Below are 18,501 nucleotides of genomic sequence, written 5' to 3' on the forward strand. Positions count from 1 at the left end.
ACTGCGTTGTGTTTCTCCGCAAGTCTGTACAAGTGTGTTGTAAAAAAAAAAAAAAAAAATCTAAACAGTAATGGCTAAAAGAAAATTACTAAAAGAAGAGGAACTAAGAGAAATTGCTGAAAATCTTAGTAGTAGTGCTGAAGATGAAACGATTTCGACTCTGATGATTCGGTAAAAGATCCTGACTGGAATATTTCTTCAAATGAAAAAGATACTGAAATACCAGAAAATATTGAAGAAGTACTTCAAGACTGGATGGAAGAAGAAAACATGGATGAGCAATTTGAAAATACCGAAGAACCTGAGATTGAAGTGGCTGAAACAAACGACGCTATCGAATGGACTGAATACAAAGGACGCCAAAAAAGATTTGATTTTACAGGCAAATCGGGACTGCAAATAGACATATCAAGAAATATTACTCACTTTGAGGCGTTTTCATTATTTTTTGATGATGAAGTAATAAATCTTACTGTAATGGAAACAAACAGATATGCTAAACAGAAAATTCAGACTACCTGAGCTTCGCGGCAGAGTCGTCTAAAAAAGTGGGTTTCAACAACTGCTGATGTGATGAGAAAGTTTTTTGGGCTTCTTATGTGGATGGGACTAGTAAGATTGGGCAGTACTGTATCTTACTGGTCAACCAAACTTATCTATAAAAATAATTTAGTAACAACAAAAATTGTCTTGCAACAGATTTGAATTGTTGTTGCACCTTATTCACTCTTCAGACAATGAAACTGCTATTCCAGGGGACAGGCTCAGTAAGATACAACACCTGATAGATGTTTTGCAGCTGAAATATCTCAGAAAATATTTTTCCCCGGTGAAGATTTCGTCATTGACGAAACTCTTATTCTTTGGAGGGGCAGGCTGATATTCCGACAGTATATTTCAAATAAAGCGCACATATATGGAATCAAGCTATTCAAATTATGTTCCACTGAAGGATATACCTGTTGTTGTTGTTGTGGTGTTTTCTGGCGCAAGAGCTACTTAGACCATATTGCGCCTAGGATATACCTGGTCGAGCACGATCTATTCAGGTAAATCTGAAAATCAGTAGGTTTAGCTGCAAAGAGTTATCGCAAGGACTTCTAAATGAAGGCTGCACCTTGTACGTAGACAACTTTTATACCAGCTGCCACCTGGCATTATCGTTTCTTCATAAAAAAACTAACGTTGTTAGTACATTACGAGCGAATAAAAAATTTATGCCCAAAGAAGTCACGTACTCAAAGCTAAATGAAGGGGAGATGATCGCCAAGGAAGAAAAAAATGGAATTATTGTTCTAAAGTGGCGAGATGCTCGAGATGTGAGACTGCTAACAACAAAGCATGCCCCAGAAATGGTTGATGGACCTTCCACCAGTAAAGGAAGACGAAAAGAAGCAAAAAAAAAAAAAAAAACCGCTTCCTATTCTAGCTTATAATAAGGGAAAGGCAGGCATTGATCTGTCGGATAAAATGGGTTCATATGCCACAAAGAAAGGGGGTACCGGAAATTAGCGATAGAATATATACTCAGAATATCAGTTGTCAATGCGTACATGGTATACAAGAGTGCTTTGCAAAAACAAAAAAAAAAAATAAGGTTTCGGGAAGAGGTAGTTACAGATTTGCTAAATATAGAATGGAAAGAGAAACGTGAAAAGCCAAAATGTGGTAACACTCGTATACTAATGACAAAAATCAACGCAAACAACAAGAAAGTTAGAAGGATGTGCATTTCTTTTACGCAAAATTGAAAGAATCGGAAGGAAGATCAGTTGCTAGCAGAAAGGGGAACAGAGTTTCAACGTATTGCCCAGACTGTATTCATCAGCCTTTCATGTGTTTGGAGTGTTTTGGACACCACAAATCAAAATAAATATAATTATAATTTTTTAATTAAAAAATTTGTAATAATAAAGAATTTTTAAATAATGACCAGTTAATTGCTTATTTTTTCTCATAGTGACATGCAAATTTCATCACATGTAACACCGGTTTGTTTGTTATTTGGTTTTTAGGAGCATTAGCAACTAAGGCCATATTGCTCCGGGGATATGCGGTGGTCATTCCCTGACCTTTCTGCATCCTCCGTATTTGGTGGTCACGGGCTCGAACCCCGGTCTACTCAAGAAGCATGTGCTACGGCACTGCTGCTCCTGCTCACCCGGCTACGGAGGTGCCATGCTTTTCAAAAATAATGTAAATTTCCAACAATCATCAGCGCTATACAGCCAACGTAGCTCCCAGTGAAACAGTGGGTGTTGGCAATATATGTCCGACGTGGTACCTGAAAAACGTAATGGTGTTGGACATATATGGCCAATGCAGCAGTCAATGTGTTAATAGCAGAACAACTGTCTTTTGTTCCTACCAGAAAAATTTCTATACATTACAGATAAAGTACTACAGGTCATCCTTGCAGCCTGTTGAAAGAATTTCATGTCAGATTGTACAATAAATGCATGTCCCTTTTTTCATTTAGGTTTACAATTAATGGCTTAGCAAATTGGGAGCAAAGTGGTTTGATCTCCATTGTAACCATTATAAAAAATATATTAAGGATATTTGAAGAGATCATGGCCTGAGGAGGAAACAGTAGTGGTACAGTGTTAAAAATTTCTGTACTTAAAGTATAACATCTCAAATAGGTAACTCACCAAGTTTCATTCAGCTTCAATAACATTTCTTTTTAATTTTAGCTCCTGAATTGAACAAAGTTGTGTGAATGAGGAAAGATATACAAAATCAATCACTATGCAGTAATCCAATATTTGAGAAAAAAGGGACTAATGCCAAAGGCAATTCATGAGGATATAGTTACAACAATATGGGAGAGGATGGCCCTTTCTATTCCATGATTAAGAAGTAGGAAGCAAAATTTAAAAAGGGGAGTGAGAGATTGCAAGATAACACACACTATAGAAGACCTGCAATGTTAATAACTCCAGAAGCTGTTGATATATGCATGATCTGGTGATGAATGACCAACGAGTGATAGTTTGGTACATTGCCAGCATCTTGGGAACTCACCTGACCACATATACTACATAATAACAGGGGGTTCTCACTATAAAAAAGGTTCAGCATGATGGGTCCAAAATTGTTGAGAGCAGATCAAAATGCACAGAAGAGTTGTAGAGTCAAATGAACATCTGCATCATTTTCAAGCAGTTACAGCAAATTTCCTTACAAGATTTATGGCCATGGATGAGACACAGAGCCATCACTTTCAGCCAGAGACAATGGAGCAGTCCAAACAATGGAAACACAGCATTTCTTCCCTTCCAAAGAAAGCCAAGTTGATCCCTTCTGTGGGGCAAAATGATGGTATCAGTTTTCTGGAATGCTGATGGAGTGTTGTCAATAAATGGATTAGCAAAATCAGAAAGGTGTTTGAGTGAAAATATCAAAGACAAACACAAAGGAAAACTCAGAAATGGAGTCTAATTCCATTAGAACAATACACTTTGTTCACAGGTTTGTCAATGCCATGGCTGTACTGCATGAGTGGGGACTTTGAAATCTTGGACCATAACCCATAGTCACAAGATCCAGCACCATCAGACTTTCACCCATTTCCTAATTTGAAAAACTACATGGCTGGCATACATTTTCCTACTGATGATGACATCACTGCTGCAGTGGATGCATTCTTCGAGGGCCAAGAGAAAACTTTCTTTGCAGCTGGAACCATGGATTGCAGCATCAGTGGCAAAAGAGTATCAACTCCAAAGGGGTCTAAGTTGAAAAGTAATATGTTACCAAACTCCTCAAATAAACCCTTCATACTCAGGCCATGAACTTTTAAAATGCCCCTTGTACCTTATATATTTTATATAATAATGGACTCAATCTAAAATAATATGGAAGGGCTATAGCCCTTCCAAATTCTTTTAGAGATGCAATCTAATAAATAACTAATAACTGTTTTTAAAAGATACTAATCAAAATTTGAAAATATCCAGTTACAATAAACATAAAAGGGCATCTAAATTAACAAAAGGAAACAGCAACAGAAATTTGAGTATTAAAACTGGATATCAATAATTATGGCATTCAATTTATTTAAATCATAGTTATCTGCCAACTGCAGGATTACACAGACACATCTCACCAAACAACAGATTGAAATTGTAAATAAAATCTGAATATACAACTGTTAATAAAAATTCACTAAATACTAAACACTGAATGTATATTTAAGGATGTATTGATATATTTATGGATGTGTTGATATATATTCTCTATATTTATCAATTTAAAAAAAAAAAAAAGCATATAATGTAAGAAAACACTAAGCATGAATAGACTTCATCCTTTGCATAGAGAAACTTAAGAGAGATAAACAACCATTTTTTTTTTTACAAGGAGAACCTTCCACACTCCAGAAATTACTGGAGTGTGGAAGGTTTATACAGTTTAAACAGTTTAAACAACTACAAAGATCAAAAACAACCCCAAGTAGCAACTGTGATTTAAATCTTAACAATAGATGAGCCTATTGCTAAGTTCGTTGCAAGAGGCAAAAATCAAAAAGAAAATTATTACTGACTATAGTTCAGACTTACCTGTTTTACTAAATTCTGATGTCACAGGTTTCTGGAGAGGACTGCACATTAATTTAGGAATTGTAGGCATTATCTCCTACAAGAAAAGTAAAAATAAAATGATGGAAACATCCACATATTACTATTTGATAGTATGAACCAGAGCTGCAATGCTCAATATGTTCTACATTGATATCAATATTTGAAAAATAATAAGAGAAGTTTACCTCAATATAATATGTAGAACACTTCTGTATGATACTCTCCAGCAATTAAAACGAAAATATCTAAAATCTTACATTACAGTAAAAAATAAAAAATAATTAAAAATCAATTGACTGTTCAATTGATTTTTAATTATTTTTTATTTTTTACTGTAATGTAAGATTTTAGATATTTTCGTTTTAATTGCTGGAGAGTATCATACAGAAGTGTTCTACATATTATATTGAGGTAAACTTCTCTTATTACTTTACACATATTACTATTAAAAAAAAAATACCAAAATCATGTAAAAATCAATAAATAACTTTATCCCAAGTAACAGCCTTCTGCACATATATAGAAATTTATACAGCTATACATCTTGTAAGCTGCTATAATAGCACCAAAATACTAAAGATTGGTGGGGTTAAAAACTTCAAACTACAGTAATGATAATAAAAAAAATAACAATGAAACTACACTAAATGTGAATCAAACACACTAACCTAACATTTAAGTTAGTTTATGAAATAACACTAGGCAGCAATCAAACACACTAATTTCGATGAATTTCAAAATTCTATTCAGAATATTCTTGTTGATTTGCTAAAGTAATTTCTTATGTTCACTGGAAAAAAACATATGTTCAGAATTAAACAATTTTTAGCCTTTGTTAAAATTTATGTTGCCCGATTAAAACTGAAATAAATGGCCTATGAGAAAAAACAAACTGGACATTTTATTTACATTAACAATGTAGCATTATGAGATGAATTCAAGTTATAAGGTCTCCAAAATTTATTTCTCATAAAATACAAGATTTAGAAATTAAACAAGTCATTTTATAACATACTCTCCTAGAAGTAACATGCATTTTTCACAAGCTGTAAAGGCCGCTGCAAAGTTTGTTTGGCGGTATGTATAGCCCCCTGGTGAATGGCCAAAGCAGCAGCTTGTCAGGTAGGAAAATTCTATCATAAGGGAATCCCTCTTCATTGGAAATATCCAAAAGTCACTAGATCAGGCAAGTATGGAGGATGTGGAATAAACTCAATTTTGTTTTCAGTAAAAAAATTTTGCACCTCGGCAGCACAATGGGTCAGAGCACTGTCCTAATGAAATCAAAAGTTATTCAGTCCATATGGATTTTTCTTCTGAAATACTGGGAAAAACATTCTTCAAAATCTCCCTTGCAAACACAAAGTGAAAAGATTATTCCATCAATATCCCAGACAAAAGCAACTGTCATTTTTCTCTGAAATTAGTATTAGTAGTGGTAAACAATGAAAGAAAGCAACCTTATAGGACATCAACCAAAAAAAAAAAAAAAAAAAGAGAAAGAAAGAAAGCCCGTGTGTACCCTGTATGCACGAAAGATATTTCATGTGAAAACATCTTTGACAAATATGTGAAACGGAAATTATGTAAATTGCATCACTTCCTAAATGACGTAAATGCTGTCGCTAATGTTGATTCGGCAGAGTAAGTAGAGGGCATGAACCCACTATTTACCAATGGAAGGTCAAAGATGTCGTTACCAATTCTGGCCCATTTGAATTTGTTCTTCATCATTCTTTTCTCATATTTATCAAACCAGTTCTCTTTCCAAATGTCAGCAAAATTGTCACCCATGTTTTCTCGTGCCATTTCTTTGTTCAATTTTCTATTGCTCGATAGGTCACACGGTAGGTATATAAGTTACAACAACTGAACTCTAGGACATCGATTGACGAAGCAAAACACCAAGCAGCCTCTTGATTAATAATTTCAACAGAGTTGAGCATGTCAATGCTTAATTTTCTTATAATTTCAATGATGCCAAACTCAGGATAATCGTTGGTAATTTCAATAATTTTAATTTTTCAATAATTTTATGTTGTAAATTGCTAATCCCACGAAGCAGCACAATATTCTTCCGTGATGAATTGAATGTGCATGATAGACTTTAAAATGCTAAACACAAAAGGACTGAAAGGAGTTATGCCATTTTTGGTTATGCTCCGGGGATATGCGGTGGTCATTCCCTGACCTTTCTGCATCCTCCGTATTTGGTGGGCATGGGCTCGAACCCCGGTCTAAAAGACTTTTGGCTGAGTAATATCAGCTCGAAGTAAATCGATATAATATGATTCCAAAGGAATGTGATTTTCTTTAAAGTGATTGATGCTAGTATATTCATTGTCCTCTAGATTCTTCCACAATTTCTTGTATTCAACATTATATATGACTCGTCGAGTAGCTGCTTTTGGCATGGGAATTAAAATGAATGATGGCATAAATGCATGTCAACAAGTAAAAGTATGTTTATGAGTTTGATATTACCAGAGCCTTTGCAGTAGAAATGGACATGAGCTGATTTATCATAGCTATCGTTGCATTCATACCATTATTATTATTATTATTTGGTTTTTAGGAGCATTAGCAACTAAGGCCATATTGCTCCGGGGGATATACGGTGGTCATTCCCTGACCTTTCTGCATCCTCCATATTTGGTGGGCACGGGCGCAAACCCCAGTCTAATCAAGAAGCGTGTGCTACACACTGCTGCTCCTACCCACCTGGCTACGGAGGCACCTCATTCATACCATTTCCCATAGGTTCTTTAGGAGCATTATTAAGCCACAAAAGAATGTAAGCATGTAGACTACCACGATGTAGAAATTAGATCCGTTTAAAATAGTTGACAACATAATATTGTCAAAATGGACTGAAATGCTTAGACTGAAGTAAAGTTAAAATCCAATCCACAAGTTTATTAAAATGAATTGCACATGCTATGGCATCTTCATTAAGTAATGTTGCCTTTTATGAAGGGCTTCTGCTTGCTCGTCAGGGATATCCAAATCGTCTTGCTTTAATCTGTATAAAATTTTTAGCAATCTAGGCCAACCAATTTCGTTTACACTAAAAGTTAAAAAGAATGTAGGTTTACCCAATTTTCTGATCATCGCACACAACTCTCTTTTACAGTGTGTCCAGTAATAAGTTGAATTAGGAATCGATTTCAAAAACACTAAATTCTTTTCAATGCAGTTACTGACATATTCTCAAGATTGGATTTATTCTTTGGTGACCTTAGTGTCTTTTCCAACATATTTAAAAGTAACTGTTAACAAATTTCAAGTTATTATATCATTATTTCCGTGGCCATATAGAGAAGATAAGGTGTCACTCCATGCCGATCTGAATGACGAAGTTTACTAGATGCCATTATAAACGGTGTAACTTTTAAATTATTTGTAAACTCTCGATAATGACCAAGGTAAATACTAGGAAATGACAATCCTTTGGATGTTTGTCAAAAAGTAAACTTTGTGGAACATTTTGTACATCAGGAGCTATTCGTAAATATATGTCATCGCTCCACAAAAGAGTTTGTTGTTGAGCAACTAAACTTTCTTCAATAGGCAGTTTCACTCGTTTCACCACATGTAGGAGCACGATCGTGTTCCATGTTTTCATCAAAGAATGATTAGTCAATCTCAATATCGTACAGCTGATACAGGTAGATACAAGAAAGTAGATACTTTAACCCTTACATCTCGTTTACGAACCAAGACCTTTAAATTACTTGATTTGTGAATTTTTTCTTATGTTTGATATGAATATTAATGCAATAATCATCATCTGTTCTCCAAGGCAAATAATCGATCATCGAATTAACATTTACAGGAACATTTATAATTTGGCCCAAAATTCCGTATTGGCTGAAACCATGTCTTAGTCTTCTAATCTGCGTGAATGGTATAGAAGGAGAAATGAGCCCCTTTGTCACTAAATCCAATCGAGGCAGATGAGGTGGAATGGCAGGATAAATAAAACTGCTGGTCTTCAAAAATGTTGGAATGGAATCATTTTTGAGAGGTGGCTTTGAAGCTTTTATTCTTGCGTACATCTCTCGATTTCACTCAGCTAGAGTTTTAGCCATCTTCAAAATACTCTTATAGGTTGTTAATTGAAATTAGATTTGGCATTTTCGCAATTCAATAGTTAGTGAAATCCATTTGTAGACTGATGATGTCATAACCAAAAACTACTGCAAGGAGTGATTGTTTTATTGTTGTGTTCTTGAATCAAACTGTTTAAATTTTTAAACAGTTTAATCGAAACTTGAGAAGCAGATTTTATAAACAGTTTAATTGAAACTTGAGAAGCAGATTTTATAAACAGTTTAATCGAAACCATCAAAATCTTGAGAAGCAGATTTTATTAAAGCCTACATTTTTTGCGTTCTCTATGTTTCTGAACTCATTACTTTTCGACACGAGAGGCTTCTTTGGCGGCTTCGAAGCTTTTATTCTTGCATAATATTACTATCCACTGCTTACCAAATCAATAAAAGCTACCAAATCAATGATAGTGACTGAGTTAGCATCATTTAGGAAGTGACGTTATTTCCATTTCTTAGTATGAACAATACAACATTTTATTCTCAAGCCCGCTACTTACTCTACTGAATCAATGTTAGTGACTGAGTTAGCATTGTTAACGCCATTTAGGAAGTGACATCATTTGTGCCATTTAAAATCTAACAGCCACCAAATAGGCAGTGATGTCATTTCTGTAAGAAATTTTTGTTAGCAATTCAATTACGTCATTTTCATAAGAAAATTTTGTTACCAATCGGTTTTACTCCAGTGCCACCATAGATGTTTTCACATAGGAATAAAAAAAAAAAAAAAAAAAAAAAACACACTTTCCATCCCTTCTATTGGTTTGTCTAATTCTTTGAATTTAATTCGAACTACCTTTAGCCACTGGCTAAAGGTAAACATCCACACATCTATCCTGCAACCATCCCTCCTCAATTTGAATCTGTCTTTCCCATGTGTAGTCTGAGCAAGATGAAGGATTTCATCTGCTTTGACTTTATTCAACCCATTCAAAGCTTAAACAACTCAATCAGGTCTCTTCACGGATGCTAGCTTCAGACACTGCCATTTTCAGAACTGAAGTCTTTCTAGTAACAGCACCCTTTTGTTCCTCTTGCTAATGGGTCGGAAAACTGCTAGCTTGGGGGAATAAACGGACTAATAGATTAACAGTAGCCACTGGCAGAGGTAAAAGTGATTCTTGCACTACTTCTACTGAAATGCAATCGAGCAGCAGCCTGGAAAGCAAGGCAATGGGAATTTCCAGGACTGCTGGGAGTCATAGGGAACAAGTAAATACATGGGCTGTGTTAGGGTAACTAAGAGAAGAAACAGGCGCATGTATACTTGCATGTACACCAATGCTAGGAGTATAGTTAATAAATTCGATGAGCTTGAAGTGCTAGTCAAGACATCAAAGGCAGATATTGTTAGGATATCAGCAACATGGTGTCACACAGGAATAAGCAGTGCAGAACTGGAATTTGGAGAGAATATTGTGTACAGAAAGGATAGGCAGGACAGGAAGGGAGGAGTGATCATGCTGTTAGTTAAGAAACACATAAAATCTAAGGAGGTGCATCCAATTGATGTGGGTGGACAATGCAATGTTGAGTCTGTTTGGTGAGACAAGCACTGGGAAAGGAAAAATGAGAGTAGGTGTGTGTTATAGGCCTAATGAATCTGATGAGTATAATGAGCAATTGTGCAGAGAAATAGAGTGGGCCAGTAAATTAGAGTGTCTTATAATGGGGGATTTTAATTTCCTGGATATTGACTGGAATTTGTGGGTTGGTCACTCACACACTAGCAAGGCTTTTGTGGATTTATTGGATGATTGTTTTCTACATCAGCATGTTTGGGAGGCTTCATGCATTAAGAATCTGCAGATAAAGGAACCACTAGGTGGAGTGATCACAGTGTGCTAAAGTGGGACTTACTCAAAGAGGTAACTACCATCAAGGGTAAAGGAAAGGGTTTGACTTTCATAAAGGTGACTACGGTGGTCTGAGAGAGTATTTAAATTCTATACGGTGGGACCAAATGATGATGTTACCAACAGCAAATTCAAAATGGGAAGCATTCAAAGAATTAATCTTGGAAGCTACTAGGCTTTTCTTACCAACAAATAAATATTGTTCAAGATTTAGGCCTAAATGGATGTCAGATGAACTAATTAGACGTGTGACAGAGAAGAAAAATGCATGGGATACATATAAATTAACATGTGACACAGAAGCCTATGATAGATATAAGCTGGTCTGTAACCAAGTCACAAAGGAGATTAGGCAGGCAAAGGCAGATTATGAGAAATCTTTGGCAAAGGACGCAAAGAAAAACAGCAAAGAGTTCTTTACCTATGTAAACTCTAGAAGGAAGGGGATGAATCAGATTGGTACACTTGATATCGATGGTTCAACTGTTGATGATCCTGCTCAGGTAGCTAACAAACTAAATGAATATTTTGCATCGACATTCACACATGAGGAGTTATTCAGCGAGGGGAATGTCAGAGGTGTATTCAACTCTGGCAGTAAGCTAGAGAATCTTGTAATAACTGAGAGTAAAGTGGAGGAGAAATTGTTGAAGATAAACACAAGAAAGGCACCTGGGGTGGATGGGATCTATCCAGTAATATTAAAGGAGGCAGCAAAGGAAGTAAGCAAAACCTTAGCCATAATTATTAGAGATTCTCTGGACTCAGGGTAGGTAGCCATGGACTGGAGAAGTGCAAATGTGACCCCAATCCATAAAGGAGGATCAAAGGGAGACACAGGTAATTACAGATCTGTTAGTTTAACTTCTGTTCCAGGGAAATTAATGGAGGTACTGCAGGATCATCTAGACAAGACTTCAGTTATAGCTCGGACACAGCATCAAAACATCAAAGGCAGATATTGTTGGGATATCACAGACGTGGTGTCACACAGATATAAGAGATGCAGAACTGCAATTTGGGGAGTACAACGTCTACAGAAAGGATAGACAGGATAGGAAGGGGGGAGGGGTTATGCTATTAGTTAAGAAACACATAAAAACCAAGGAAGTGAAGCCAGTCGACATCACTGGACAGTGCAGTGTTGAGTCAGTTTGTTGTGACATAAGCATTGGGAGAACAAAATTGAGAGTAGGAGTGTGCTATAGGCCTAATGACTCTGATCAGTATAATAAAGAACTGTACAGGGAAATAGAGTGGGCCAGTAAATCAGAGAGTCTTATAATGGGAGATTTTAATTTCCCAGATATTGACTGGAATTTGGGGGCTGGTTACTCACGCACTAGCAGGCCTTTTGGGGATTTATTGGATGATTGTTTTCTACATCAGCATGTTCGGGAGGCAACTAGAGGGAGTTATACTCTTGATTTGATTATCAGCAGTGATTCTTCATGCATTAAGAATCTGCAGATAAATGAACCACTAGGTGGCAGTGATCACAGTGTGCTGAAGTGGGATTTACTCAAAGAGGTAACTACCATTAGGGGTAAAGGGAAGGGTTATTGCTTCCGTAAAGGCGACTACGATGGACTGAGACAGTATTTAAATTCTATACAGTGGGACCAACTGATGATGTTACCAACAGCAAATTCAAAATGGGAAGCATTCAAAGAACTTATCTTGGAAGCTACTAGGCTTTACATACCAACTAAGAAATATTGTTCAAGGTTTAGGCCAAAATGGATGTCAGATGAACTAATGAGGCATATGGCAGAGAAGAAAAATGCATGGGATACTTACAAATTAACACATGACACAGAAGCCTATGATAGATACAAGTTGATATGCAACCAAGGTACAAAGGAGGTTAGGCAGGCGAAGGCAGACGAGAAATCCTTGGCAAGGGATGCAAAGAAAAACAGCAAAGAGTTCTTTACTTATGTAAACTCTAGAAGGAAGGGGATGAATCAGATTGGTCCACTTGACATTGATGGGTCAACTGTTGATGACCCTGCTCAGGTAGCTAACAAACTAAATGAATATTTTGCATCGACATTCACACATGAGGAGTTATTCAGCAAGGGGAATGCCAGAGGTGTATTCAACTCTAGCAGTAAGCTACAGAATCTTGAAATAACTGGGAGTAAAGTGGAGGAGAAACTGTTGAAGATAAACACAAGAAAGGCACCCGGGGTGGATGGGATCTATCCAGTTATATTAAAGGAGGCAGCAAAGGAAGTAAGCAAACCCTTAGCCATAATTATGAGAGCTTCCTTGGACTCAGGGGAGGTACCCATAGACTGGAAATGTGCAAATGTGACCCCAATTCACAAAGGAGGATCAAAGGCTGACACAAGTAATTATAGACCTGTGAGCTTAACTTCTGTTCCAGGAAAATTAATGGAGGCACTGGTTAAAGAAGCACTGCAGGATCATTTAGACAAGACTTCAGTTATAGCTCAGACACAGCATGGTTTTGTTAAGGGGAAGTCTTGCCTGACCAACTTGATTGGATACTATGATGCAGTCACAAAAGAACTGGATGCAGGGAATAACTTTGATATTATATACTTGGATCTTAGAAAGGCTTTTGATACTGTTGCACATGGAAGACTGCTACAAAAATTGGAGCAGTGTGACACTGGAGGCAAATTGCTGCTATGGATAAAGGGGTGGTTGAGGGGGAGAAGACAGAGAGTGGTAATCAATGGACACTGCTCATCGTGGACTAATGTTATTAGTGGAGTCCCTCAGGGCTCAGTGTTGGGCCCATTATTGTTTTCTGTATTTATAAATGATATTGATGATGGTATATCAAGCTTAATGTCCAAGTTTGCAGACGATACAAAGGTTGGCAGGGTTGTCAAGGACACTACTGACACTATGCTGCTGCAACAGGATCTGGAAAGGTTGAGCAGATGGGCTGAGAGGTGGCAAATGAAGTTTAACATTGACAAATGTAAAGTACTACACATGGGAAACAGCAACCCCAGAGCAACATATCAACTCTGTGGTACTACACTGACAGTGGTAGAGAATGAAAGGGACTTGGGGGTGGTTGTGCAGGCAGATATGAAGTTCTCTGAGCAGTGTAGACGGGCTGCAAGAGTAGCTCATGGAGTATTGTCAATGATATACAGGAATTTTTCCAGCAGGGATAAGGAGGTGATCATTCCATTGTATAAGGCAATGGTCAGGCCACACCTAGAGTACTGTATACAGGTCTGGAGGCCTCATTTCAAGAAGGATGTAGAGCTGCTGGAACGAGTAGAGAGAAGGGCAACAAGATTAGTGAATGGAACAAAGGGGTGCTCTTACGAAGAAAGGCTTAAGTTTTGCAAATTACAGTGTCTGGAGACTAGGCACCAGCGAGGTGATCTGATAGAGGTGTATAAAGCCTTGAATGGTTTAAGCATGCTCAATGCTGATGGGATTCTTCCTCTAGCTCAGAAAAATCACCTGAGAGGGCATAAATGGAAATTGAGGAAAGACAGATGTAGGATAGACGTGCGGAAATTTGCCTTTAGCCAGCGGGTGGTTGGTTGGTGGAACAGACTTCCATCCCTTGTAGTGGAGGTTGATAGCCTAAATAAGTTTAAGGCTCAGCTGGACAGGTATTTTGAATGAACAGAGGGGTGAAGTGGAAGTGGGTTTTTTTTTTTTTTTTTTTGGCTGATGCTGCATAAGCTTGCTTTCTTGCATCAAATGCCTCTACTAATGCTAATGCTAATGCTAAAGGAGGATCAAAGGGAGACACAGGTAATTACAGACCTGTTAGTTTAACTTCTGTTCCAGGGAAATTAATGGAGGCACTGCAGGATCATCTAGACAAGACTTCAGTTATAGCTCGGACACAGCATGGGTTTGTTAAGGGGAAGTCTTGTCTGAAAAATTTGATTGGATACTATGATGTAGTCACAAAGGAACTGGATGCAAAGAATACCTTTGATATCATATATTTGGATCTTAGAAAGGCCTTTGATACTGTTGCACATGGAAGACTGCTGCACAAATTGGAGCAGTGTGGCATTGGAGGCAAATTGCTGCTGTGGATAAAGGGATGGTTGAGTGGGAGAAGACAGAGAGTGGTAATCAACGGACACTGCTCTTCGTGGACTAATGTTATTAGCAGAGCCCCTCAGGGTTCAGTGTTGGGTCCATTGTTGTTTTCTGTATTTATAAATGATACTGATGATGGTATATCAGGCTTAATGTCCAAGTTTGCAGACGATACGAAGGTTGGCAGAGTTGTTAATGACAGTACACTGCTGCAACAGGATCTAGAAAAGTTGAGCAGATGGGTTGAGATGTTATGTGTTGTTATTTGGTTTTTTTAGGAACATTAGCAACTAAGGCCATATTGCTCTGGGAATATGAGGTGGTCATTCCCTGACCTTTCCACATCCTCCATATTTGGTGGTCACAGGTTCGAACCCCGGTCTAATCAAGAAGCATGTGATACGCACTGCTCTTCCTGCCCACCTGGCTACAAAGGCGCCTGATGGGCTGAGAGGTGGCAAATGAAGTTTAACATTGGCAAATGTAAAGTACTACATATGGGAAGTAGTAATCCCAGAGTAACATATCAACTCTGTGGTACCACACTGACACTGGTAGAGAATGAAAAGGACCTGGGGGTAATTGTGCAGGCAGATATGAAGTTTTCTGAGCAGTGCAGACAGTCTGCAAGAGTAGTTCATGGTGTCTTGTCAATGATATACAGGAATTTTTCTAGCAGGGATAAGGAGGTGATTAACCCCTTGTATAAGGCAATGGTCAGGCCACACCTTGAGTACTGTATACAGGTCTGGAGGCCTCATTTTAAGAAGGATGTAGAGCTGTTGGAATGAGTACAGAGAAGGGCAACAAGATTAGTGAATGGAACAAAGGATTGCTCTTACGAAGAAAGGCTTAAGTTTTGCAAATTACAGTGTCTGTAGATTAGGCACCTGCGAGGTGATCTAATTGAGGTATATAAAGTCTTGAATGGTTTGAGCATGCTCAATGCTGATGGGATTCTTCCTCTTGCTCAGAATAATTGCCTGAGAGGGCATAAATTCAAATTGAGGAAAGACAGTTGTAGGATAGATGTGCGGAAGTTTGCCTTTAGCCAGCAGGTGGTTGATTGCTGGAACAAACTTTCATCTGTCATTGTAGAATTTGATAGCTTAAACAGATTCAAGGCAGAACTTGACAAACATTTGGACTGAGTGGATGGGTGAAATAAGGAATTTTTTTTTTTTTTTTTTGGCTAATGCTATATAAGCTTGATTTCTTGCATCATGTGCCTTTGCTAATGCTAATCTTATTGATCTCTGCATCCATTACAACAGATCCACATCCTTCCTAAAATGAGGCTTCTAGACCTGTATGCAGTACTCAAGCCTAACCACTGCCATATACAATGAGATAATCATCTTCTTATCCCTGCTGGCAAAAATTCTGTAAATCACTGACAAAATCCATTACCTATCCTAGCAGCCTACTTAGAGAACTTCATAATCTGACTGCACAATTACCTTCAGATCATTTTCATTCTCCACTACCTTGAGTGTTGTACCACACAGCTGTTACATTAATCTGGGATTACTGCTAACAGTATGCAGTAGTACCTTGCATATGTCAATGTTAAACTTCAACTGACACTTCTCAGCCCAACTGCCTAATCTTTATATATCTTGTTGCAGTAGCATACCTTGATTACAGTCTTGAACTACTCTACCAACCTTCGTACCCATTAGTAAAATTAGACATAAAGTCTGATATGCCTTCATCAATATCATAAATAAATATAGAAAACAACAATGGGCCAAGCACTGAACCTGGGGGGGGGGGACTCCACTAATAACAGTAGTTCAAGAAAAGTAGTGCCCTGATAACTCTTTGTCTTCTCCCACCCCTTTCACTCCTTCATCACTAGTAATAATTTGCCCTTAATGCCATACTGCTCCAATTTGTATAGCAGTCTTTTATGTGCAACAGTATCAAAGGCTTTTCTGAAATCTAAGTCATACATGATATCAAAAGTATTTTTTGCATCCAATTCCTTTGTTACTGTGTCATAAGGTTGGTCAAACAAGACTGCTATCTAACAAATCCACGCTGCGACTGTGGTATAACTGCACTGTTGTGTAGATGGTCCTGCATTACTCCTTTAACCAGTGACTCCATTATTTTACCTGGAATGGTAAAATAATGGAGCCGCTGGTTAAAGTAGGGAGCTCCCCTGAATCCACAGATGTGCTCTCATAATTACGGCTGAAGGGTGTCTTACCTCCTTTGCTGCCTTCCTTAATATAAGTAGATAGATCCTATCAAACCCCACCCCCAGGTGCCTTTAATTTTACCACTAGATAAAATTAAATTGAAATCACAAAAATATTCAATATAAAATGCTAATTACACAATAAAATACTGCAATACAAATCCAGAACTTTTCAAAATATCCTCTTATATTTATAGATCAAATACCTGATATTTCATCTGTTTCCATGTCTCTATATGTTCAATCTCGAGAGTGATATCTTGTTCAGCTTCATGAAAGGCAGACAAATTTTTGGATTTGTCTTCGAAACTGGTAAGCTCCTTTTCATCTTCAGATTGGTTGTTCAAAGAGCTTTCTGGGGTTAAATTTTTAAATTTATTACAATTCTTAAAATTAACAGACCCTTCCTTGTCCTTATGCTTGTTCAATGGATTTTCTTCTGGAACATGTATTGAGGTTTCAGCATAATCCGTATTAGTTGAGCTATTCTGTTAGTAAAAGGGAAAAAAATTGCAATTCCATCAATTATAATTAGGTACGGCATAGTTCAAAATTAACAAAAATATGCAATTCTATATAAATTTGACTAAAACCTCACATTTTAATGACCAATTTTGGAATAAAAATCTTATGCATTTTGATAATATAAAAATAAAATTTATAGCAGCCAAAATTACTAATAATTAGGTAAGGCATGGTTCAAAATTAACAAAAATATGCGATTTTACTAAAACATCACATTGTAACTGGACCATTAGCATTAGCATTAGTAGAGGCATATGATGCAAGAAAGCAAGCTTATTCAGCATCGAAATACCTGTCGAGTTGAGCTTTAAATTTGTTTAGGCTATCAACTTCAACAACAAATGATGGAAGTCGGTTCCACCAACCAACCAACCACCCGCTGGCCAAAGGCAAATTTCCGCACATCTATCCAACATCCGTCCTTCCTCAATTTGAGTTTATGCCCTCTGAGGTGATTATTCTGAGCAAGATGAAGAATCCCATTGGCATTGAGCATGCTCAAACCATTCAAAGCCTTATACACCTCTATCAGATCACCTCGCCGGTGCCTAGTCTCCAGACTCTGTAATTTGCAAAACTTAAGCCTTTCTTCGTAAGAGCAACCCTTTGTTCCATTCACTAATCTTGTTGCCCTTCTCTGTACCCGTTCCAGCAGCTCTACATCCTTCTTGAAATGAGGCCTCCAGACCTGTATACAGTACTCAAGATGTGGCCTAACCATTGCCTTATACAAGGGAATAATCACCTCCTTATCCCTGCTAGAAAAATTCCTGTATATCATTGACAAGACACCATGAGCTACTCTTGCAGCTCGTCTGCACTGCTCAGAGAACTTCATATCTGCCTGCACAATTACCCCCAGGTCTTTTTCATTCTCCACCACTGTCAGTGTAGTACCGCAGAGTTGATACGTTGCTCTGGGGTTACTGTTTCCCATATGTAGTACTTTACATTTGTCAATGTTAAACTTCATTTGCCACCTCTCAGCCCATCTGTTCAACATTTCCAGATCCTGTTGCAGCAGCATAGCGTCAGTAGTGTCCTTAACAACCCTGCCAACCTTTGTATCATCTGCAAACTTGGACATTAAACTTGATATCCCATCATCAATATCATTCATAAACACCGAAAACAACAACGGACCCAACACTGAA

General features: G+C 37.5%; 1 protein-coding gene across 1 annotated transcript in view; it reads right to left on the reverse strand.

The window, feature by feature from the left end:
• LOC150078668 (uncharacterized) overlaps positions 1-18,501 on the reverse strand; it is a 207,181-nt gene that overhangs the window by 20,659 nt on the left and 168,021 nt on the right. Inside the window, exons 5-6 of the mRNA XM_090382218.1 lie at positions 17,029-17,310; positions 4,566-4,641 (exon numbers count right to left, since the gene is read on the reverse strand). Coding sequence (XP_090238344.1) covers positions 4,566-4,641; positions 17,029-17,310 — 358 coding nt within the window. The remainder of the gene's footprint in view (positions 1-4,565; positions 4,642-17,028; positions 17,311-18,501) is intronic.

The sequence above is a fragment of the Mastigoproctus giganteus genome, chromosome 10 (assembly GCF_048544385.1).
Source record: "Mastigoproctus giganteus isolate SK-2022 chromosome 10, ASM4854438v1, whole genome shotgun sequence".
In the NCBI taxonomy this organism is placed as follows: Eukaryota; Metazoa; Arthropoda; class Arachnida; order Uropygi; family Thelyphonidae; genus Mastigoproctus; species Mastigoproctus giganteus.